This window comes from Gossypium arboreum, chromosome 9 (genome assembly GCF_025698485.1).
Source record: "Gossypium arboreum isolate Shixiya-1 chromosome 9, ASM2569848v2, whole genome shotgun sequence".
NCBI lineage: Eukaryota > Viridiplantae > Streptophyta > Magnoliopsida > Malvales > Malvaceae > Gossypium > Gossypium arboreum.
The window spans coordinates 65,466,449-65,490,596 of record NC_069078.1 but is presented as its reverse complement, the minus strand read 5'-3'; the positions used below and the strand labels follow the sequence as shown (position 1 = coordinate 65,490,596).

The 24,148-nt window shown below is 34.8% G+C and overlaps 4 protein-coding genes and 6 non-coding genes across 12 annotated transcripts; 3 read left to right on the top strand and 7 right to left on the bottom strand.

The window, feature by feature from the left end:
• Positions 1-1,047: 1,047 nt before the first annotated feature.
• On the top strand, positions 1,048-11,293 carry LOC108454926 (alpha,alpha-trehalose-phosphate synthase [UDP-forming] 1-like). The gene is made up of 19 exons (XM_017753560.2): positions 1,048-4,240; positions 5,050-5,187; positions 5,276-5,434; positions 5,551-5,648; positions 5,760-6,148; positions 6,696-6,810; positions 6,964-7,065; positions 7,195-7,345; positions 7,686-7,774; positions 7,964-8,012; positions 8,119-8,219; positions 8,314-8,501; positions 8,712-8,829; positions 8,964-9,140; positions 9,214-9,336; positions 9,423-9,510; positions 9,599-9,729; positions 9,807-9,905; positions 10,043-11,293. The coding sequence occupies exons 1-19, from the start codon at positions 4,159-4,161 to the stop codon at positions 10,397-10,399; spliced, it is 2,754 nt and encodes a 917-aa protein (XP_017609049.1). The 5' UTR covers positions 1,048-4,158; the 3' UTR covers positions 10,400-11,293.
• On the top strand, positions 1,965-3,528 carry LOC108455485 (pentatricopeptide repeat-containing protein At5g46460, mitochondrial-like). Its single transcript, XM_053018605.1, has 6 exons — positions 1,965-2,072; positions 2,156-2,260; positions 2,339-2,403; positions 2,514-2,724; positions 3,021-3,182; positions 3,313-3,528. The coding sequence occupies exons 1-6, from the start codon at positions 1,965-1,967 to the stop codon at positions 3,526-3,528; spliced, it is 867 nt and encodes a 288-aa protein (XP_052874565.1).
• Positions 11,197-11,919, top strand: LOC108455484 (AT-hook motif nuclear-localized protein 17-like). Its single transcript, XM_017754036.1, has one exon. The coding sequence runs from the start codon at positions 11,197-11,199 to the stop codon at positions 11,917-11,919; it is 723 nt and encodes a 240-aa protein (XP_017609525.1).
• Positions 11,920-14,039: 2,120 nt separating this feature from the next.
• On the bottom strand, positions 14,040-16,658 carry LOC108454145 (60S ribosomal protein L32-1-like). 3 transcript variants are annotated; one of them, XM_017752486.2, is made up of 4 exons: positions 16,513-16,658; positions 16,261-16,375; positions 14,413-14,594; positions 14,040-14,315 (listed from the first exon to the last, which is right to left on the bottom strand). In XM_017752486.2, exons 2-4 carry the CDS (start codon positions 16,348-16,350, stop codon positions 14,186-14,188), a joined length of 402 nt encoding a protein of 133 aa, XP_017607975.1. In that variant the 5' UTR covers positions 16,351-16,375; positions 16,513-16,658; the 3' UTR covers positions 14,040-14,185. The 3 variants fall into 3 exon arrangements, with proteins under 3 accessions (XP_017607975.1, XP_017607976.1, XP_052875529.1); XM_017752487.2 differs by having other exon boundaries at positions 16,261-16,372; positions 16,513-16,657; XM_053019569.1 differs by having other exon boundaries at positions 16,261-16,392; positions 16,513-16,603.
• LOC128281329 (small nucleolar RNA F1/F2/snoR5a) lies at positions 14,773-14,924 on the bottom strand. The gene has a single exon (XR_008271541.1). It is a non-coding gene; the product is annotated as a small nucleolar RNA F1/F2/snoR5a (small nucleolar RNA).
• Positions 15,059-15,144, bottom strand: LOC128281321 (small nucleolar RNA Z196/R39/R59 family). The gene has a single exon (XR_008271533.1). It is a non-coding gene; the product is annotated as a small nucleolar RNA Z196/R39/R59 family (small nucleolar RNA).
• LOC128281320 (small nucleolar RNA Z195/SNORD33/SNORD32 family) lies at positions 15,224-15,300 on the bottom strand. Its single transcript, XR_008271532.1, has one exon. It is a non-coding gene; the product is annotated as a small nucleolar RNA Z195/SNORD33/SNORD32 family (small nucleolar RNA).
• On the bottom strand, positions 15,361-15,446 carry LOC128281334 (small nucleolar RNA U31b). Its single transcript, XR_008271546.1, has one exon. It is a non-coding gene; the product is annotated as a small nucleolar RNA U31b (small nucleolar RNA).
• On the bottom strand, positions 15,596-15,681 carry LOC128281333 (small nucleolar RNA U31b). The gene has a single exon (XR_008271545.1). It is a non-coding gene; the product is annotated as a small nucleolar RNA U31b (small nucleolar RNA).
• LOC128281332 (small nucleolar RNA U31b) lies at positions 15,880-15,973 on the bottom strand. The gene has a single exon (XR_008271544.1). It is a non-coding gene; the product is annotated as a small nucleolar RNA U31b (small nucleolar RNA).
• Positions 16,659-24,148: the final 7,490 nt, after the last annotated feature.

Genomic DNA, 24,148 nt, shown 5'->3' with positions numbered 1-24,148 from the left:
CAGTTTGTTTGAGCTTCCATCAGTATTATGCTTGGCTCGAAACACCCATTTCACCCTAATGACCTTCCTGTTTCCTGGTCTCTCAACTAGCTGTCAGGTTTGATTCTTCTCAATCATACTGATTTTATCAACTATAGCCTGTTTGCAGCCTTGTTGAGCTTCAGCCTCTTCAAAACAGCTTGGTTCAACTGCAGCACCTGAACTCTTTTATAAATCTCAGCCAATGGTCTAGTGCCCCTGACTGGTTCATCATCAATGTCTATTTCAGAACCATTTTGATCAGCTTCAGTCTGATCTGTCACAAGATATTAAGCAGCAGCATCTGGTTCATTCTTGTCCCAATTCCAGGCTGATTTCTCATCGAATACAATATCTCTACTCACAAGTACTTTTTTGGATGAAGGATCCAAGATCCTATAGCCCTTGTTGATACTGCTATAGCCCATTAGGATACCAGGTTGAGCTTTCTTGGCCAACATGTCTCTTTTGACAATAGGAACATGTGCATAACAGATACAGCCAAAGACCCTCAGGTGAGCCAGTGATGGTTTGAACCCAAACCAGGCCTTAAATGGAGTTTTATGAGCTAAAGCTTTGGCTGGGAGCCTATTTTGGAGGTATACAGCAGTGTTAACTACCTCGGCCTATAAGGTTTTGGGCAAATTCTTCTTAAACAACAGGCATCTGGCCATATCCATCAGGCTTCTGTTCTTTCTTTCACTAACACCGTTCTGATGAGGTGTGTAGGTGTTGGTGAGCTGGTTTGTGATGCCTGCTTCATCACAAAAAGATTGAAACTGAGCTAAGGTGTATTTAGTTCCATTATCAAACCTCAGAGTCTTGAGCTTGCATCCTGATTCTGTTTCTGTTGTAGCCTTGAACTTTCAAAACACTGAGGCAACTTCATACTTATGCTGGATGAAGTAAACCCAGCAATGCCTTAAGTAATCATCAATGAATAAGATGAAATATCTACTGCCATTTAAAGACAGTGTCTTCATGAGGCCACGCATATGAGTGTGCATAAGTTGCAGTCTTTTAGAAGCTCTTCAAGCTTTATTTGAAGGGAATGGAAGTCTGACTTGCTTTCCTAATTGGAAAACTTCACAAACTTCTTCTTTCTCAACTGAATTAGCAAAGTTTTCAACCAGGTCTTCTTTAGTTAGCTGAGCCATTGATTTGTAGTTGGCATGACCAAATCTCTTGTGCCATAGCTTGGATTCATCTGAAGCAACTGTGTAGGCACTGTCTAAGCCTTTGTTCCAATCCACAACAAAGCTTTTGTCAGCCATGGTTACTAGCATGAGCTTGGATCCATTTGGATCACTGATTAAGCACTCATTGCCTTTGAACACCATAGAATAGCCCTTTTGTAGCAACTAAGCTATATTGAACAGGTTTCTATCAATTTCAGGCACCATTAAAATAAGTTTAGTACCTATAGGAGTGTCAATAAGCACATCTCCTTTGCTTTCAGCTTTGATGAAATGTCCATTTCCAACCTTCATCCTTGTTTTGAAGCTTCTGTCAATATTTCATGTGCTACATGCAAGCAACTTCAACAGGATAATTACTTTGCAACAGTTTCTAGTAATGAAAACTCACGCACCCCCAATGGTAAACTTTTTACTCTACGATCACCTATAGAACCAAAGATTGGATGACACTGGTGAGGTTTTAAACAAAATCTCATTCTCTGGGGTACATTTATACACCATGATATTCGATGGGTGTGCGCTGAATCATCGGCTTGATGATGCAATTCAACTGTTGGAGAAAATTCCGGTGAGAGATATGGGTTCGTGGAATTCAATGATTTAAAGGTGTTTGAATTGCAGGGATTTAATTCGGCCAAGAAGCTTTTTGATGAAATGCCTGGCCGGAATGTTGTTTCTTGGATGACAATGATAAGCGGGTACTTGCAGTTTCGGGAAATTGAAGTGGCTGAGAGGTGGCTTTTTTAGATGCCTTTGAAGGATGTTGTGGCTTGGAATTCAATGATTTATGGGTATTTGAAGTTTCAGAGAGTTGATGAGGGGGTTAATTTGCTTTTGAAGATGCCACATTGGAATGTAATTTCATGCACTTCAACGATTGACTGATTGATTGGATTATAATGGAAGAACTTATGAAGCTTTATTTTTTTTGTGAAAAGATGGTGGGTTCTGGTGTTAAGCTGAGTTCAAACACGCTTTCTTGCGTGTTGAAAGCTTTTGCAAATGTGATGGCCTTGCATTTGGGTGTTCAAACTAGTAGCCGGGTTAAGTTGGGGTTTTCTTTTGATGAATTCATATGCGCGTAGCTTTGAACTTTTTATGTGAACTGCTAGCAAATGCAGGACGCTTGCGCAGTTTTCAGTGAGAAACGTTATGGGAATTTGGTAATATGGACATCTTCTAGCTGGTTATGGCCTGAACCATAAGCATGAATCTGCGTTGATAATTTTTGGAGACATGATATGAATGGTTGTCCCCCAAATCAATCATCTTTCACTAGTGCTTTGAATTGAGCAGCGGATTAGAGGCTCTAGACAAGGCCAAAGAGACCCTTGCCATGGTCTTCATGCGAAGTCTGGACTCTGAAGTATTTGTTGGTAATTCTCTAGTTGTATTGTATACTTTACGTGGGAATAATAATGATGCTGGGGTTGCTTTTTATAATGTCGGTGAGAAAAATGTTGCCTTGTGGAACTCCGTTATTGTGGATGTGCACAGCATGGTCAAGGTATGTTGGTTCTCACACTCTTTATCCAAATGATACGTGATGAAGTTGATCCGACCGAGATTACGTTCACATGGTTGCTTTCTGCTTGCAGCCATTCCGGAATGTTGCAAACAGCCTGATGCTTTTTTTAGTATATTGGTCTATATAAATTCACTGCGATAAAGCTTCAGCACTATGTTTGTATGGTTGATGCCCTGGGTACATGTGGGGCATTGGAATAAGCAGAGGAGCTAATAAAAAAATATGCAGGTAAAACCAAATTCTATGATATGGATAGCTTTGCTTAGTGCTTGTAGGATGCATTTAACTTAGGAGCGGCTGAAAGAGGTGCAAAATCGATCCTTTATCTTGAACTGAATTGCAGTGCTTCTTATGTTTTGTTGCCGAATATATATGCTTCTGCTGGTGAGCGGAGTGATGTCTCAAGAATGAGAATAAGGATGAAACAAGGAGGGATTGTGAGACAACTGGGTTACTTTGAGGGGAGTGCAACGTGAGTCTGTTTCTGCAGATAGGTCTCACCCTCTTAGTGGGAAAATATATCAAACGCTGGATTGGTTGGGAGGGAAGTTGAAGGTGTTTGGGTAGGTTCCAGATGAGAGGTTTGCCCTGCATGATGTGGAGGATGAGCAGAAGCAAGAGATGCTGCCGTATCACAGGAAGAGGCTTGCTGATGCATTCAGATTGGTGACTACTGCAGAGAGCAGCACAATAACAGTGTTTAAGAATCTTCGTGCATGTGCCAATTATCACAGTGCCATTATGATCATAGCAAAGATCGCTGGGTATGAAATCATTGTATAAGATTCTACACTATGCTCTTGTGGGGATTATTAGTAGCAAGTTTTCGAAGATTGCCATACTAAGAACATTTTGATCTTTCAAAACAACCTTGTTATTAGCTGATTCAGAAAAGATATTCGGGGTATTCTTGAGACCATTAAATGCAAGGAAACTATCCCCCTTTATTGCAGCCAATCTGTCCAGTTCTGGCAACGCTTCCATTAGTTTCACTGAAGTTAAAGCTGCGAGTTTTTTTTTCATTTCTATCCCCCTTTGATGTACCTTTCAGTCTAAGAAGAGGTAAATCAGGCCAAAAATCAATGTAGAAAGAAAGTACTGGAGTGTGAAGGGCTAGATATGCAAGGAATTGAAGGTTTGGGTCACAAAAGAGGGAGAGATGAGTTGAATGTCATGAACATGAAGTGGTGAATGCAAGGAAGCTTGATTGGGGTTCAAATATTGCCTTGGTTGGAGCTGTTGCTATCTGTGTTTCTCGAACTCAAATTTGAGTGTCCGATACGGGTTTATTTAATTATTTCAAAATTTTCGTATATTTTGAAAATCCTTGGAAGACCATACCCTCTTACACGAATGTCAACCACAAATAAATACTAAAAGAAAAATGACAAGTGAAAAAGATATAGATTGCCAATGCTGCTGCCGCTGCTGTGGATTTCAGGGAAGCAATTAGGCTTCAAGGTTGCAGCAGTAAGATGGAACAAGCGTGAAACTGGTCAGTCTCTCTATTAGTATGAATCTGTGAAATCATCCATATTATGCTTCACTTCTTTGTACTGATTAGAAAGTCAAGCATGAAATTTAGGAGTAAAGGGATATAAATTTAAATGAATACTAGTTGTTTGATATCTGAATTCTTGGGTTAAACTATGTTAAACATGACTATGGAAATATGATCATATTCTGGCCTTGATTCTTCCATTGCTATGATTTGTAAATCAATACTAATTTGCTATTGAGATTGCTAATTAAGCTTCAATTATTTACTCTCCGTTCAGAAAATTATAGTAGGCATGTTAGTTCACTAATGCAAACTAAAACTGATGCAAACTAAAACTGGGCTGGGATTCTAATTGTAACATTACTCCACAAAGACAAACAAAATTATGACCCTAAAACAACTAAATTTTAATTAAATTAATTTTAGTAATTTATCTGTCTAGAATTTTTTTTTTTTTTAAATGGGGAAATGGTTATGGATGAAAATCTGTTAGGATGATGAATCTATATATATGTATGATTCTATGTATAGAGAATATAATTTCTTTTCAGTTTTCCTTTGAGTTCTCTTATATTTAGCCCACACATCATTGAAACCCTCCCAAAATATCCACATTCCTTGCCAACTTTCTTGACTCCTCTCTCTCAATCACCTTCTCATATTCCAATTAATTTCATCCAAGATATCAGCATTTTGCATTACAAGAACAATCTGGTAATTTTAGATGGACCGTTTTTGCTTTCTTGGTAAATTATTCATTTTCTTTTTTGATTTCTCATTGATTTTCTTGGTTTTTCTTTAAGCTTTGTTGCAAACTAACAGGATGCCAGGGAACAAATATAGCTCTAGTAATCTCCCTGGTACACCAAGAACAAGATTGGAAAGGCTTCTTAGAGAAAGGGAGTTAAAGAGATTCAGCAGGGATTTTAATGAAGGGGAAGGTGAGTTATCAGCAGTCCAAGATTCTTTTTCACCTTGAGTCTTCAACTTCTTGGTTAAATGATGAAGAATCTTTACAACCCGTTTCAGGTGCTAGGACTTCACATGATGGAGGCGCAAGGAAAGATTTTCAGTCTTCCAAACAACGTTTGTTGGTGGTTGCTAATAGGCTGCCAGTTGCCGCAGTTAAGAATGGGGATTCTTGGCAACTTGAGATGAGCGCTGGAGGCTTAGTTAGCGCACTTCTTGGTAAAGTGATCACTTCAATTCCTTATTAATTCATGTTCTTTTTTCATTTTTCGCTTTTCGGAATTGGTTTTTTCAGTTGTTATAATGTTTGCAACGTTTTTAATCTTGTTATGAAGGTGTGACGGAATTTGACACCAGATGGATTGGTTGGGCTGGCATAAATGTCCCTGATGAAAGTGGACAAAAGACATTAACTGAAGCTTTAGCTGCAAAGGTCAGACTAGAAAAAAATGATGTTCTTAATTGTTGTTAAAGAAATGCAATTTCATAATCTTGGAAAAGTTAGTAGGGTTATATGTTTAGCTTTGTGCTTTAATTAATGCAGAACTGCATCCCGGTGTTTATTGAAGAAGAAATTGCTCATCAATATTATAATGGATATTGTAACAACACATTATGGCCATTGTTTCACTATCTTGGACTTCCGCAAGAAGACCACCTTGCAACTACTCGAAACTTTAAATCTCAGTTCGAAGCTTATACGAAAGCGAACAAGTGTTTTGCCGATGTGGTTAGCAAACATTACGAGGAAGGGGATGCGGTTTGGTGCCATGATTACCACCTAATGTTTCTTCCAAAATACCTAAAAGAACGGAACAGTGACATGAAAGTTGGTTGGTTTCTGCATACCCCATTTCCTTCTTCCGAAATCCATCGGATGCTGCCATCTCGGTCAGAGCTGCTGAAGTCTGTTCTTTCTGCTGATTTAGTAGGGTAAGTTCATTCGCTTTAGGCATTGTTATTTGTGTGTAGATTCAATGATCTTGTTTTTCTTTCAATGTTTATGTGTCGGTAGGTTTCTTGGATATATGAATTGAGCTTAGTTTGCATGTCGGACGAAGGTATTCGAATTTCCACTAACTCTAGGATTAAAAATGTACTTCAGGTTCAACACTGTAGGGAGTTTAAACATTCGTCAGGTTTTATCACTACCATTAATGACTGGCGTGAATCTAATAAACAAACCTAAGATTAGAACGACGGTTAACGTCAAACCTAAGTTTCTTTCGTTCTACTTCCTTATACCCAATGTGATACAAACTGTTATAGTCATTCCGCCTGGACACTACTGTTTTGACATGCTTGTGAGTTGTGCAACATCATGAATTTTTTGTTTGAACTGGTGCGAAACTGCAATGTTGGTTTTAAGGGACTCTGGTATCACTTTGAACATGTTTCTTTCTGTCAAATCATATAATGTTAAACTTCCGAAGGCCATTACTGTAGCATTGTTTTAATTTCCGGTTTGTTGATCTTCCAGTTTCCACACATATGACTATGCAAGGCATTTTGTCAGTGCTTGCACTCGTATTCTCGGGCTGGAGGGCACACCTGAAGGAGTAGAGGATCAAGGAAAGTTGACCCGTGTAGCAGTAGTATGTCTTCACTGATCTCTTTCATCTTTTATCATCTAAGAATCTTCAGATTGCCAATTTAATTTGTTCTTTTGCATGGACCTTTTAACATTTTAAACCATTTATTCCTCATCTCATCTACCTTTTTTGTTGCTTGGGATCTTGAAAATACAGTTTCCAGTAGGGATTGATCCTGATCGATTCATTCAAGCTCTTGAACTACCTCAAGTAAAAGATATCGTGAAAGAACTGAAACAGAGGTTTACAGGTTATAAGGTAGGAATTGGATTCTTTTCTCCCTTAATTGGTATCAGTTATGTTTGTGTAGCATCTCGTATCTTTGATTTAAGGGAAGCAACAAGATGTTTTTGAGTTACTTATGGGTTGATGTTTAATAATGGTAAGGTATTGTTGGGCGTTGATCGGCTTGATATGATCAAGGGAATACCGCAGAAGATTTTGGCATTTGAAAAGTTTCTCGAGGAAAATCCCGATTGGCGTCATAAGGTGGTTCTCCTGCAAATTGCTGTCCCTACCAGGACACATGTTCTCAAGTGTATGTTCATAAATACTTTTCTTCTTTCTTTCTGGTTACCTGAAAGAATGTGTCAATTTTTGCAATGAGAACCACCACGGCATTAAACGGATTAACATTATCATACTAATACTCTAGCATCTCAAGATGCAATACTCTGGTGTTGGTTTTCCTTCTTATTATGCCATACTGACTTTTTTGACAATCAATTGTTGCATATAAAAATAGAACATGCAGTGCTATCTTTATCTTCAGCAGACATTTTGTTTTCTGATAATTTGTGGTTTTCTCAAGCCTGTTTCAACCCTCCCCTTGTACTGACTCCTCAAAACCTTACATGTTTACTTTCTTGATATCATAGATAAACAACTTACAAGCCAAGTCCATGAGATTGTTGGCCGCATTAATGGAAGATTCGGATCGTTTTCTTCTGTACCAATACATCATCTGGTTTGTCTATACCTTATTATCTTTTATCCATCACTATTTATGATAAAAGTGTGAACTAACTTGGTTGAAAGTATTATTTATGAGTGGATAGGCAGTTTGTGTGCTTTTTGATGTTTATGCATATATATATATATAGGTGAATAGATGCAATACAAAGAATACGATTAATCAGCAATGACTGTTTTGCAGGATTGCACCCTTGATTTTCACACATTATGCGCGATATATGCTATTACCGGTACCTACTTTTGTGTTATAAACACATACCCAAGTCACTATTTTTGTTTGAAATGATGACTTGATTTATGCCTGTCTGAACCGTTGGCAATTAACAAATTATGCAGATGTAGCTCTTGTGACATCTTTGAGGGATGGAATGAACCTTGTCAGCTATGAGTTTGTTGCCTGCCAAGCAGCCAACAAAGGGGTCCTTATACTAAGTGAGGTACTTACGTCTGATTTGGATTATACATTTGTTCAGGGCTTTTCTGGATGTGTAAACTTCAAAGCTTAGATTTTCATAAGAACGAATTTTCTAGTTTGCTGGAGCTGCTCAGTCTCTTGGTGCCGGAGCCATTCTGGTTAATCCATGGAATGTCGCCGAAGTTGCTTCTTCCATTAGTTATGCTTTGAATATGTCGGCTGATGAAAGAGAAAAACGACACCACCATAACTTCTTGCATGTGACTACGCACACATCTCAAGGATGGGCCGAAACGTTTGTAAGGTGGTGATCATAGCTTAATACTCGTATTTTCTTCAATGAAAACTCATGAGATGGAGAAACTAGTGCTTATAATGTTGAAGATAAAAAAATAGCCATTCTTGCAACCTTTTCCCTTCTTTTCTTTCTTCAAATAAAAAAGACAGGACCCCAAAATTTTTCTTTTTGACATCTTGGAATTTTATTGTAAACCCTGAAGTTTTCCTTTTGTAGTGAACTTAATGAAACCATTGTTGAAGCTCAATTGAGGTCAAGACAAATTCCACCACCACTCCCGATTGAAGCTGCTGTTGATCGTTATGCATGTTCGAATAACCGATTACTCATACTGGTATGCTAATTTTCATCTTCACTTCTTTCTTTATTTGACAATATCGGAAAGGCACTGCTCTGAACATTATAGGACAAGAGAAAACCGCTCATAACGTGCATTTTCATTTTCATAATCACTCTTCCATGTTACAGGGATTCGATGCAACTTTAACTGAACCACTGGATGCCCTTTGGAGGAAGGGCAATCAAATTAAAGAATTGAAGCACAAGATACGTTCAGATTTGCGGGAACCTCTGAGAAAGCTTTGTGATGATCCGAAGACAACAGTTCTTGTCCTCAGTGGAAGCAATAGAAGTGCCCTGGATAATGTAAACCCTTGGTTTCAACTCGCTGCATTTTTTCTTTAAAATGAAATCCCTGAACTCGTAATTTGCAATGCAGAACTTTGGTGATTTTAACCTGTGGTTGGCGGCCGAAAATGGGATATTTTTACGAGCTACAACGGGAGAATGGATGATGACTATGCCTGAAAATACAAGTATGGACTGGGTGGATAGTGTCAAGGTACATAACATTAGTTCCATCAAGCTCATAATCCAGTATGAAATGCTTCTGGCTCTTGACTTTCTGATGCTTGTTTGTCATTTCAGCGTGTATTCGAATATTTTACCCAAAGAACTCCTCGATCTCATTTCGAGCTCCGGGAAACTTCGCTCATATGGGATTATAGATATTCAGGTCCTTAACTAGACTTCTGTTTAGCGCAAACAATCGCTTAAATTTTTATCGATATATCTTCTGAACAACTAAACCAAAAAAATTGTAGATGCCGAGTTTGGAAGACTTCAAGCGAGAGATCTATTGATGCATCTTTGGACTGGTCCGATCTCTAACTTATCTCTCGATATTGTCCAAGGTAGTCAGTCCATTGAGGTTAGATCCGTCGGTGTGACGAAGGTATGCTTTCATGGTACTATTCGCTCTTCTTCTATTCAATCAGGACCACAAGTTGTCTCATATCATGCTTTATATAGGGTGCCGCAATCGATCGAATCCTCGGAGAAATAGTTCATAACAAAGGCATGAAGGAACCCATCGATTATGTCCTATGTATGGGGCACTTTCTCGCTAAGGTGCGTTTCTTAGAGCCTACTTTTATCTGTTTTCCTTTCTTATGAAGCATTCCTATACGAGGAATTACGAGTTCCGAAAACCGATGGTCGAAAATATGATTAACTTGAAACTAAATGATTTTCTGCAATTGGTTCAGGATGAAGACATTTTTTCGTATTTTGAGCTGATGCTTCCTTCAGAAACCCCGACTTCATCATCATCCCAAGTACCAACCCCATTCGGGACACCCACCGCCGGATCGAGTGCAGCTCCCCTTAAGAAACAACATTCGCTGTCACCAGGGAAGAAGAGCTCTTTCATAGGCGAGAGTATGTTGGATCCGATGATGGGAGCCGATCGAATGTCGTTGCTAGAGGGTTCTTCGCTGATCAATCTTCAGGCTGAGAATTATTTTTCTTGCTCTGTTGCGAGGAAAAGGTCGAAGTCACGCTATCTCCTTCGATCATCCGATGAAGTTTTGGAACTCTTGAGAGGGATGGCAAATCATTGTTGATTTACGGAGATTGTATCATGCTTATCGTTACTGTAAACTGCAGCGATAAATTTTGAATTTGATCAATTTTGTGGCAGAGGCAAAGTTTAAAAGAAAGATTAATTTTGTTTAGTAAAAATTCTTTTTGAAAAAATATTTTTGCAAACTAAATTTTACTCGAATCCAGTTAAACAGCAGCCTCCACTAGTAATCGACGGTTTCTCAGTTGCTCAGAAATTGGATCTTTCCACATCTTGAATCCGGCCCCTCCAAATCCTGTCCACCGCATCCAAGTACCGGGCGCCGTACGCGTCAGGATATCCGGCCAAGCATTTGGCGGTGCAATCCAGTGCGACGGCGCAGTAAGCATCCTCAAATGGAGTCGGGAGCCCTTGGCTGTTGTCGATGTACCCGATCTTCTCCAACGCGTCGAGTATTATATCGGAAATCTCACCGGCGGTGATTTCGGCTCGCACGGTACGAAGGAGCACTGCTTTTTTTCAACTGAGGCCTGGGCTCCAATGGCGGGAAAGTTTCAATTTCTTTACCTCCATATCGTCGGGTGAGTACCTGACAAGGAATTCAATAATGCAACCGCAGATACATAATTCAAAACCCTAAACTTTCGACTGTGTTTTTGAATTTTGAAGAGAAAAATTAAATATCATTATTCAACGATTTTTCGTACTGCATTTTTCAAAATTCTAATCCAACTAAAATACCAAAACCTAATTACAATATTCCCCCAACCCCAAACTACATATATTTAATAGACACACCTAAATTTTAACATCTAGCACCTTTTTTTTTTCTCGTCAATGGCGGATTATAGAGAATACATCCCTTCCTTACAACCTCATATCTCCGATCATTCATCTGAGCACAACCCTCCTCCAAGCGTCCAAGCATGCGGAGGAAGCTCAGAGATACTCCAAGACAATACTACAAGGAAACCTAGAGGTAGGCCTCCAGGTTCTAAAAATAAACCCAAAACTCCCATTGTTATAACCAGAGATAACGATTCAGCTATAAAGCCAGCGGTTCTCCAAATCCCCGCTGGTTTTGACGTTATTGAAAATATCATCAATTTTGCCCGTATATACCATGTCAATGCTAGTATAATCAGTGCTACCGGCTCTGTTTCAGACGTCATTCTCCGATATCCTTCTCCTCAAGGGACGCCATATTGTTTTGCCGGAACCTTTAAGATACTCTCCTTGTCTGGCTCATTCTTTGCTGATCATAGTACTACACTGACACCATGCTCTTCTTTTAAGATAATTCTTTCAGGAGAACAAATCCAATTCTTAGGAGGGATAGTAGTCGGGAGACTAATGACAGCAACGCCAGTGACCGTGGCAGTGGTTACTTTTGCAAACCCTTCGTTTCATAAGCTTCCGTATGAAGGAGATAACAAAGATAATCATCACAAAACAATGCTTTGTAACATTGATGGTGCCACCCAATGTTACACTCCATATTCCTTGGGCTTCTCCCTAAAAAACGAATTGACATATATGAAAAACTTAACTCCTTCGTGATTTTACATCATCATCGTCCTCTTTTAAGCTAATTTTCACTGTTTTGGATTCTGTTCTTTTTTTACTGAGTCCATTTTTATTAACATTCATCTTATAATATTTTATTTATTTTGAGGAAATTTAATGTTGATTAATATTTAGTTCCTTCTACATGTATGCTCCTCGTTTTGGTGTTTTTCTTTTTGGTAGAAAAGTTCTGGTCTAAATATTATTAAACCATGAAGCGAAACATGGATATAAGAATACGACCCTAGATTTTTAAACTATATAAGGGAAGAAAAGCTCTTTCATAGGCGAGAGTTAGTGGATTCGATGACAGTAGATGTTGAGTGGTGATGAAAATTGGTGGATCTTATATTGTAAATAAACAAAAAATATATATTTTTAAACTAATTTAGAAAAGTTTTTTAAAATTTAGTCAAAATAAAATAAAATAAAAAGTACAATAACAATAATGAAATTTTAATTATCTAATTTAAGTAATTATCTTAGCAATTAAATTAACAAAATTTAATAAATAGATTAAAATTAAAATAAGAAAGAAAAGGAACGTGACTTTCCTTTTATAAATAGGCATACAAATCAACAGATTATTTAATTATCTAATCATAACTTTACTAACAAGTGGTTGATAGGTTGCGATTATTTCAGTACCATATATACACTAATTTCAGAATGGTATCGGAAGAAGTTTCTTGCGCTTGATAGTTGAGCGCTTGTTGCAAAGGGGCGAATTTGGGCTTCTATAAGGTATGAAAAACTCAATGATTTCTGTTATTATTGTGGATGTATTGATCATACAGTAAAGTACTGTCGATTAAAACAATTGAGTACGGGGGATGTGAGATCTAATTTGACTTTTGGTCCGCATATTAGAGTTGTGCCACTAAATGGTAAAGCTTTGAGATCTGAGGGATGAGATTCTAATTCTTCCGAGTTCAATAAAAAGTTGGGGGAGAAAATTTATGTGCTCTAACAAAGATGTGGATATGGCTCTTTTACAGAAGATGGAAAATAAGGGAATCTACAATATTGATTTTAGTGGGGATTATGGGGATATGTCAACTAGAGGGTAGGATAGAGAAAGGTTTGGTTGGGAAAGGGCATGTATGAAGGGAGTGTGGGAATGGGCAGTGTGGAATTGGGTAGTGAAGAAGCTAGGTATAAAGGTAAGGTTGGTTTGTTGGAGGGTTGAGTTATAGAGAAATGGTGCATGATTCTTTCGAGAATGTGAATCCCTATATTCTTCCTACTCTAGCAGATTATTGGTGCACGAAATCTACTACTTTTGGTGAGAATAGTAAGATTGTGATTCAAATGAGAGATTTGATTTGCAATTAATATGTTGAGCCGTTGGAGGATGAGGTGGGTAGCCATGGGAAGGTGGGTAATAATGGTAGGATGGATACTGAGAGGTTTGGGTTGGATTCGAGCTTTAAAGCGGTTGAGGAAGCCATGTCGAATAAATTTAAAATGTTGAATCTTAAAATAAGTTTTAATTGCTTGAAGGAGGTCTCGGTTACTAAAAAATTAAAATTGGATGTGTAGGATTCTGGCAAGCAATCTAATCTAAGTGCAAATTGGTTCCAACTCAAAAACGTAGTTAAGAAGAAAATCAGTACAAAAGGTAGGGGTAGACCTAGGAAATCCAAGGAGCTGAAGCTGTCTGAAGTACCCATCTTGGAAAAGGATTTTTGTGATTCTGAAGGTTGTGGTGTCTGGCCTGAAACAGACATATGATTGCTTTATCTTGGAACAGTCGGGGGTGGGGTCATACAGAACGGTTCAAACTCTTAGGGAGATAAAGAAGAAATTTGACCCTGATTTTGTTTTCTTGATGGAAACTAAAATAGGAGAGGTAAAGTGAACAGTTTAAGGAGAATATTTAGATATGATGAGGCCTGGTATGTGGAACCAGAGGGTTTGAATGGAGACTTAAGTTTGTGATGGAAAGAGGATTGGATTGTAAATATTTTGGAGAGTTGTCAGAATTTCATTGATCGTAGAGCTGTGAATAGTAACGCGAGAGAGGGGTAAGATGAAAGAGTTGAGGAAGATGAAGTGCTTCAAAGACATGATTACTGATTGTTTAGAGTGATATTCCTGTTAAAGGGCAAATGTTTAATCACAATTGAAAATATTTTATCTTATCACTCAACCTCGAAAATACTTAAGTGATTATGCAAAAGAAAATTATAAATAATAATCTTTCAATAACAAGCTAATTTTGCAATGGTAATGGTGTACAAGATCCCAAGTTCCATGTTCATTCATCCTCTTGGCTGCGCAACCTCGCAAGCTTGTTAGTAACCACAACATCAAGCTGGACTGCTCGTTCAACGATCTCTTTTCTCTTCTTTGTTGAAACATCATGTGCAATCTCTGCACAGTATGTCCTGAGAAAAAACAACCGACAAGAACAAATTAACAAAACAACGAGTTACAGATACAGCAAATGATTGAATCACTCGTTTTCGGTTTTTTAATATTTACCTGTTGTGCATCATCAACAATTCGAGCTCTCCAACATTGTGTACAACAAATTTCTTAAAGCCATTAGGTAGATAGTGACGTGTCTTCTTGTCTGAACCATAGCCGATATTAGGCATCAAAGTGCAGCCCTTGAACTTTCTTCTTACACGAGAATCAATACCCTTTGGTCTTCGCCAGTTTGTCTGTCTCATTCCACAAAAATGTCGGATAATATTTGTTATGAGTATGTTTGATTCATACAATCTATTTGGATAGTCCTTGGAGGACATATCCAATATTCCAGTCCAGGTACGATACAGAAAAAAGCTTCAAAACCAAATACTAAACAGAAAAATGAAGACTCGGAATAACATAAGATTAAAATGTGACCAGGGATTTAGTAACAGAAAGCTTATGAAAAACAAAAGCTAACTGTGTCGCAAGACCTGTTCAACAACTTTGTATCTGCCCGTAAAAACGAAACACCCAGCTACAAATAGATAAAAGCTGGACGTCAGATACCAAGGGCAAGAACTTACCAGACAAGGCAAAAACAAATGAAAATCGAAGGAGTTCGTATAATCAGACACGAGACAAGCATGAAATACATGAATGCTTGACGTACTATATCAATGTTACCATAAAGTAAACATTTTTAGAGAATATGTGCAATCTCAGTCGAAAGATGGTGATTATTTATATAATCATCACAGGTAGATCAGGTCTGATGATTCATTTCCATCATAGATTGCAGAAAATTCCCGCCCAAAAAGAACACTAAAAACAGTTAAAATCACTGAAAATTGACCACAATTTCTCAAGAAAAACATGCAAGAGATCAGATGGTAGTGCATGTTGGTATTCATCATTCAAATGCAGAAATGATGGATAAACATCATCATGTCTCATTGCATACTTTAAAGAATAAAATCTTCTAATAAATAAATAAAATATTTTTTTGATAAAAATGGATCAGATTATAAGTTGATAGATCTCTTCATCTTCCACTAAGAAATGGAAGTAAGACTGGGTGTCAAACAACAATCATCATATCCCTTTTGAAGATCTTTTACAACAAAAGATAAGAACAAAAAATGATAAAAATAAATAAAAGATCTTTATAGGAACCCTAATGGATAATCGATAAAACAATTCTGAGGACAAGGATAAAAATAAATAAAAAGATCGGTCATTTGATAAATATGAATCAGATAAAAAGTTGATTAATCTCTTCATCTTCCATTAACAAATGGAAGTAAGACTGGGTGTCAAACAACAATCATCATGTCCCTTCTGTAAATCTCTTACAATGAAATTAAGAAAAAATACTTAATAAAATCCCTAATGGAAAATGGATCAAAAATTTGGGGTTTGGGTATGAAGATCTTATCTTCATAATTCATATGTAAATCCACACAAACTATATTCAAGAAAAACAGAAAGAAGTATCTATTAATCAAAACCTTGTAAACAAATAAATCTGGAAATGAATCAGATAAGAATGTCAATCACCAACTTTGCACATGAAGACATTGAATATATGCAAAGTAAGACTGGGGCGACAATAAATATCATCATCTTCACTTCTCTCCCAAATAAACAAAGCTCAGAATAGCATAATGAAAGAGAGAAAAAAAAAAAGGAAAGGTTTAATCATGTTAACAGTCCTTGTACTCTTCGGGATTTTGAAATTCAATCCCTGTACTTGTCTGTCCAATTGGTAACAACAATGGGTTTCATATAAATTTGATTCCAGAAATTAAAAAAATAGAAAGAGACTAAATTTCAAGTCAAACGAGTACAGGGACTGTGGATTTATAATAGACCAAAACAAAATTTTGAATGAAACATATTTTAAAATTTTGATACCTTGACGGAGATTTTGCGATCGCTCTGGGGTCTCTTAAACTTCTTGACCCTCTTCTTCACGATCTTCCTACTTAGAAGCGGCACTGCCATTTCTTCTTTACCTTCTTCTCACCTACTTTATCAATAACAAAGCCGGAGTAAAAAAAAACCAAAGTGTTATTTAAGTTGCTGAAATAGTAAAAGATAATGAATGCATGATATGAAGAACCAAAGAGGAAAAAAGAAGAAAAGAAAGGATATAAGAGGGCTTACTGGCAAAATTAGGGTTTTGGATTGGCCGCCCTACATTTGCTGGGAAGGGGTTGCGGCAGATTATATAGAGATGCTAAAAGTGAAGTCTTTTCTAGGGTTTTTTACAGATTTAGGGTTTCCCTCGATTTCGAGAAATTTAAATATATCAACGGTGGAGATTAGTCATTTGCTTTATTCATTTGTAAGTACTGGATTTGGGTTGTTCGCATAGGGTTCATGGGCGGGACAAGGTCCCATTTTTAAAAAAATTCAAAGTTAGACTTATGAATGGGCGAAGGTTGTGGTGGGATGAAATTTTTTATCTTATAATTATTGTAATTAATTTTATTGTTATTGTTATTTTTAATTTTATTGGAGATAAACTATTACCCATGTAAAAATTATTACTCGTGTAAAAGTATTTTTAGGGTTCCTTTAAATGTACAGTGCGTTTTAACTGTAGTTAGTATAAAATTAACGGTGACGATGAGATTAAATATTATAACGTGAGATAAAAAAAAGCTAACACAGTGTACTAGAAGTATGCGTCCATCCAAATGGACCCTTAATCTATCCAAATTAACTTTTTTTCTATTTAAAAAATAGAAGTATTAATGGGGTGGATCGTGGTATATTATGCATAGTTGTTTAAGTTTGATTTAATTTTTATCTAACCCTTCATATTTGTAAATGATTAAATTAAGTTTATTTTTCTAAACTAGTTTTCTTGTTTAAACTGTTTCAAATTTCGAGTAAAACCTTCAAGTTTAAATAGATAACTCAACTTGAAGAGGTATATTTAAAAAATTTATTAAATTTAATTATAAAATATATTAATATAAATATAAATCATTTATATTTGTTATTATTAAACGGTAAAATAAATTAGGTTTGTATTGAAAAGTCGTCTAAGGTCAACCTAAAGTAGCCTAAGTTGATCGGTTCATGAACACCTCTAGTTGTGGGCTATAGGTTCATGCTTAAATAAGATATTTGTATTGGTAAAAGTACCATAGATGTCTCTATATTATAAATTAAATTGCATTTTGCCTCTTATACTAAAAAATATATATATAAATTAGTCACTTTATGTTAGATCAAATAGCAAACTAATCTTTTTTGTTAAAAATTTCATTAATTTTTACTGTTAAAAATTGACGTGGTTGATAAAATAATAGATAGTTACACATGATATGCCATTTGTATTTCATACTAAATTACATGGACCAGTTAACAGTAAAAATGGATAAATTTTTTAATAGAATGACTAGTTTATCCATTTTTTAAGTAGAATGAACAAAATACAATCCAACTCTTAGTGCAAGAGCCTTGATGACACTTTTACTTATCTCTATTAATAAACAACTTGAATTTGATTTAAAAAATGAATTATAACTCGGTTTTTTTTTAATAAAAATTGATATATCTAGTGAATTGGGAAAAAAAATCATTATGACAAGATATTTGGGTTTATGAGCTTACCCTCTATGAATCCTACCTTCAAATGCAAGCTATCGTCTTTTCTTTCTTTGGATACTGTAACTACATAGATACATTATTTATATACAAGTATGTGTTTAATAAGTGTCAAACATGGATACTTTAAAAAAATAGAAAGCCCAAGCACGTATTTTGTTGTGCATTGCCCCTTAATATCACTTACAAATAGGTCAAAGGTTATTTGTCTACTGATTGAAATGCATTTATGTTGCTTAGTTTTAAATTTATCCATAATTCTTCTTAACCCTTGAATAGGAGAATAAATGCGCTTCAAATTTTATATCTTGATCTTTTGATAATTATTCCTTATGTTACTCGGACTCCAAAGGTAAATATTGGATATAAGTGTGTGTCTGAAATGAGCATGCTCAATTTTTTCCCACATTTTTCATGTATTTGGAGTGTCTTTAGACGACCATATATACATAGATATGAATCATTTTGGATCCATGTAATTTTAGATTTGACTATTGTTGAAATAATTACGGATTTAAATCATTCAGGTTTGTTAGTTAAGTCATTTTGTATTATTCATTAAGATAATTAAGAATCAAGTCGTTGAATTTCACATTATTCATTTTAGGGTCTGTTTGTTTGCCAGTAAAATATTTTCCGGAAAATGATTTCTAAAAAATGATTTATTTTTCTGGAAAATGATTTACTGAAAATATTTTCTGGTGTTTGGATGAAGCTGTGCAAAATATTTTCTGTTATTTGGCAGATTTCCAGAAAATATTTTCCGTAAAAGTTATTTTTACATATATTAATAAATTTATATACATATTAATAAATTTTTATATTTTAAACTGTTTTTATATATATTGCAATGATTTATTTATAAATAAATAAATTAAATTAAATATATAATAATACTCAATTATTAAGCTACAATATTAACCTTCATAAATTGAAAACAACCAAAGTCGATAAATTATTTGTAGTTGTGTTAAAAAATAAAAACAATGATTGAATAATTATAAATTAGCTTCCAAACCACAATTAATACTAGAAATTAATAATATTATCCAAATGCATAATTAGTAGTACACCACATAATAACAACATTGTCCAAGTGCATAACTAAATATTACACCACATAAAAGTATCAATATCTTCAACCTTGAGAAAATTTTTAAAGCTAAATTTTTTTATGCTTATTATTTTTAACTAAAAAAGCTTTGGCCTCGAATTCATGACTCACTAGATAATCAAACACATAACACAAGAAGTCATCATGAAATCCTTCTTCCTCCATCGACATCACTTGTTCGTAAAGCTGTGGTGTCTTATCCGCAGTAAATTGTTCCAAAGCATTAGCAATTTTGCCAAGTTGTTCACCCACAAATTTAACTTGTTCATCAACGACACTTTCTTGAACATTTTTTCTTTTACGTTTGGATGTGCGGATGAAGATACATTTGTTCTTACCTCTTCATCCTCTTCATTGTAGCGATCTAGAGGCCTTTGAATCTTGGTTACCATCATCCAAATCTATGTCAACAAATGTTAAAGAAAACTCCCTGTTGCCATATCTTTGCCAACAACCAAAGCCATTTCATCATAATGATCAATGCTTTTATTTAAAAATGGTTCATACTTCTTGTGTGCCTGTTGGATATTATACACAATTAGAATAACAAGTATAAAACAATATAAATATACTTAACATATATATACATATATTACCATCACTGCTGCATCATATGTCGCTCTATCACATGTGATCATTTTCATGTCATCATCCCATCCAAAACCACTTTCACCTCGAATTTTGCATATAATTTGCCATTGGTTTTTTACAGTCCTCAAATGATTTTCCACATGCTTCAGATCGCATTGGATGGAATCTTTCGAAATAGCCCGACAACTCGTTTAATAGAAACTGTTTTGAAAGTTTTAAAAGGCTTATTTCCTTTCTGGGCCTCCTCTGCTAGAATTTCAAGAAAAACATGTTCCATCGGTTTTGTCCACCTGAATTGCTTGGAGGTCCATTCTTTGTTGCCCTTACCCATTCTACATTAATAATTGTCATTGTCAATCATTTCGATATCCAACAAGCTTAAAACATAATAAATTCAATATCTAACAAGCTTAACATAATCAATATCTAACAAATTCAAGACATAATAATTTCAAAATCCAACAAACTAAAATTTTAATATCATTATCCAACAAACATTAACAAAAAAAGAACAATTTTAATACTAAAACATACATAACATAGAAACAACAAACCTAAGCCCTAAACCTACCTAATATTTCTAGTCATATAATCAGTCCACATAGTTTGAGCAATTTCGTCTCTCTTAGCGAGACCATTCTCTTGCTTCTTCTCTTCTTCTCGCTCAGTAAGAGTTGGTATTATCAAATCGACTCGGACTCCTCGTATAATCCTTGATTAAGTAAATCATTAGGATCAACTCCCATGATATGATTATGAATGATACAACAAACCAAAACTATATCTACTTGAGTTTGAAAATTCTAAAATGGTTCAGCATCTAATACACGAAGCCGTTTCTTCAAAATCCCAAAAACACGTTCAATAGTGATTCGCAATGATGAATGTCAAAGATTAAAGAGTTCCTTTGCATTTTCAAGCCCTTGAGCACTAAACTCTTTTAAATGCTATCGGACCCCACGATATAGGGTAATAAATCCATTTCGAATGCCATATCCAGCATCAGCAAGATAATATTTGCCTACAATTTTACAAAACATAATTAATACTAATAAATTACTATTTGGTATTTAATGATAATTATTACCTTCTGGAATTCTTAATCCTCTTAGGCGTGAAAGTGCATCACTTAAAATACGAGAATCATGTGCACTACCTTCCCAACCAGCTAGAACATAGGAAAAATTCAAATCAAATGTAATGGCATCCAATACATTTTGTGTCGTCCCCCTTTTACGGCTACGAAATCTTCCTTCAATGCTAGGTGGAGCGGATGCACGAACATGAGTTCCATCTAATACTCCAATACAATCTTTAAAATAAGGATAAAACCTTCGATTGTTTCTGATTTCACTAGGAGTTGACTCATCAGGTGATCTAATAACTAGTTTATACAATTTCAAAATAGCTCTCAACACAATCCTAAAGTAACGGTGAACTGTCTCAGTTGATCTATAATATCTAGATCCAATCACTCGAAACCTTACATTATGACCAATTATATGAAAAAATATCAGTACTTGCTCCCTAATATTCACAGATTTAGTTGATTGTAATAAATTATTCCTACTAAGAATATCACACAAATTAAAAAAGGCAATCGGTCTCATCCTTATCATATTAATACAATGTTGGTCACCACTATATAAAATACTATTAATATAATTTTCTCTTTCATAATCTCGATTCACATGAGGGTGAGAAGTAATTTCGTTCCTAGTTTTTAATTTTTTAATCCAAAGAGCCCCAAAAGCTAAAACTGAAGCCACGACTGCAGCAATTATATTTTGATGTTGACTACGATCCATCTACACAAAACAATGCCACACAAATATTTGATCACTATAAAAAAGGTGCAAGCTTTTCATAAGATCACATATATGAATAAAGCTACCATGACTAAAGTGCATACATACATATATGAAAATTGATGTCTAATACACTAGTAGCTCATGAAGATATCCAAAAGTCAAGACTTTAAAGATATATATTCATTAAAATAATTATAACGACTGAAATTATTTTTATTAATTAAAAAGTTGAAAAAAACCTTTAATAATGTCGAATTTTATTAAATCTATGTTAGTATAGATTATTTTAGGTTAAATTATGGTTACTATTTATTTATTATATTTAAATTTATGAATTAAGAATTAATATTTATATTTTAATTTGATATTATTTTATTATTTTATTTTATAATATCATTAATTCATGCTAAATGTTATTTTATTTTATTATTTTTATCGATACTAATACAACTAGAATTCATGCTGCCCCAATAAAGAACTAGAAATCAACTAGCATACACCCAATATCAGTCTCTGATCAATACACGAGAGTTCTCAATACCATAGTGAATATGAAAATCTCAACACAAAAAAATCAAAGAAAAGCTGGAAATAAATAGTTAGAGAAAGATGATTCAATCTGCTAGCATTCTAATTGCACACCTCTCAAACAGAATGAACCCTATAAATAGAGCCAATAGCAAGAGAATTACTCAAGTCGATTTACTCAAGCATTACAAGGACAATTAGCACATATTTTGCCAAAGCAGTTTACACATACCTTATTGTAGCTATCCACACATGCTTTGCAAAGACAATGCATAAATAATTTACAGTTACACATGATTACCCTGCATAGTAATCTGATTCACAAAGAAAATTTCACAGTAATCTAATTCACAGCACATACCATCGAATCGGCAGCAAAAAAATCTAACAAAAATTCCATTCAAAAACAGATGAATTACCTGAAACAACAACAGAATCTTGACGAACAGCAACAAGAAGGTGAATCTGAAGAAACATCAAAAGAAAAAAAACCAGTTAAAATTTCAGGCATAAAATCAGCTAAAGAAACAAATAAGGCATAAAATTTCAGGCTTGACTCCGGACACAGGCTAATTACAGCAAATGATATATTGTAGTATCCTACCAAATGATATTTTATTCGTAGTTTATTAAATTTCATTATATTGTAGTATCCATCTATCCCAATTCAAAAAACACAGGTCAACATTGGCAAAGGTAAAAAATATTGACAGAAAAACACACAAGTGGTATGGAGAAGAGTCAAATTTGTTGAACATCAGTGTCATTTTCTAAGGTGGTCCAATGGAGTTTTGTTCTCTCACGTGGAGAAAATAAGGTTTGTTAAGTCACAATAAAGTATAATATAAACAGGCATGCAATTTCTCGCATAACCAAAGTGATAAAGAGTAGAAACTTCAGTTGCTCATACAAATGCAAAGAGAATTGAAGGATGTCGTCAACGTTATATCTACCTGCTCTTGCTTGAACCAGGAAGCTTTATTAGTGATTCAATGCCAGCTATATGAATAAAATCATAAGTAAGTGGGTATGTTGAGAAAGGTTCACACCTGCAAATAGCAATTGAGCTCATCAGATAACCACAAGTGTTTTCCCTATAAGACTAAGCACATCACAGCACAGTATATAGTTTTCAAAGTTAAACATTGCACAGTACAAAACCATTGCTACAATTGAATAATCCCACAAACAAAGAGGAATCAATAAGGCAAGCAACCACAACAATCATTTAAGGAGAAGGTTAAGGATTACACAAGTATCTAGTTTGAAAGTTAAACACTGCACAGTACATTGCTACAATTGAATAATTGCACATCCAACTAAATTACCTAAATCCAAGCAAGTACAGTTTTCAAAGCAGGTTCGATCAAACAGGGAATAAGCAGTAGAAGTTTGCTTTGGGCATAAAGGAGTCAACATGGTATTTCCATGGGGAAGATTGTCACAGATAGTAGATGACAAAACAAAGGCTATTTCGTATAAAAAGAAATAGTGGATCAAGGCTGTAATGACCCGAAATTCACGGGCACCGAAAAAGTGAGTTATAGGGCCTCCGTCTTAGTGAAATAAGTTCAAAAATAATCATTAAAAATATTTATGAGCCTAGTAGCGTGTCTAATTAGGATTTAATTAGGTGAAATTAGCTTAATTTAGAAAAATTAGCAAAAAGAACTAAATTGAAAAAGGGGTAAAAGTTTAATTCTAAAGCAATAGAAAATAAAAGGATTAAAATGGCAATTAAGCCATTGACTACAAATGAGGCGACATAAGATTTTATTTAGGTTTTATATATTATAATGATTATTATTATGGTTTTATATTAAATTATTATAATTATTAATTAACATTATGGTTTTATATTAGATTATTATTATTATTAGCATTATTATTAAATAAATTAAATAGTAGATAATTGTATGGTAATAAAAATATACATATGTAAAAATTACATTGGTACATTTGTAATTTAAATACTTAATTACTTATAATTTAAGTAAAAAGGTATTTGTTAAATAAATAATTAAATTATTAAAATTATGAGATTTTTGTTTGAGAAACAAATTAAATAATGACAATGGTAATAAAATCATTGGTACAAATGTAAAAATAAATATGTATCCAATTGTAATATTAGTAT

Excerpts from the sequence above, each read along its gene's own strand:
- LOC108455485 (XM_053018605.1), top strand. The coding sequence starts at position 1,965 with ATGCCTTTGAAGGATGTTGTGGCTTGGAATTCAATGATTTATGGGTAT. Across the intron at positions 2,404-2,513 it reads ATATGGACATCTTCTAGCTG|CGGATTAGAGGCTCTAGACA; the intron begins GTTATGGCCTGA and ends TGAATTGAGCAG. Across the intron at positions 2,725-3,020 it reads ATGTGCACAGCATGGTCAAG|GATGCATTTAACTTAGGAGC; the intron begins GTATGTTGGTTC and ends TAGTGCTTGTAG.
- LOC108454926 (XM_017753560.2), top strand. The coding sequence starts at position 4,159 with ATGCTGCTGCCGCTGCTGTGGATTTCAGGGAAGCAATTAGGCTTCAAG. Across the intron at positions 7,066-7,194 it reads AGAGGTTTACAGGTTATAAG|GTATTGTTGGGCGTTGATCG; the intron begins GTAGGAATTGGA and ends AATAATGGTAAG. Across the intron at positions 8,013-8,118 it reads CGCGATATATGCTATTACCG|ATGTAGCTCTTGTGACATCT; the intron begins GTACCTACTTTT and ends CAAATTATGCAG.
- LOC108455484 (XM_017754036.1), top strand. The coding sequence starts at position 11,197 with ATGGCGGATTATAGAGAATACATCCCTTCCTTACAACCTCATATCTCC.
- LOC108454145 (XM_017752486.2), bottom strand. The coding sequence starts at position 16,350 with ATGGCAGTGCCGCTTCTAAGTAGGAAGATCGTGAAGAAGAGGGTCAAG. Across the intron at positions 14,595-16,260 it reads ATCGCAAAATCTCCGTCAAG|ACAAACTGGCGAAGACCAAA; the intron begins GTATCAAAATTT and ends GGAATGAGACAG. Across the intron at positions 14,316-14,412 it reads TTGTTGATGATGCACAACAG|GACATACTGTGCAGAGATTG; the intron begins GTAAATATTAAA and ends GTTTTTTCTCAG.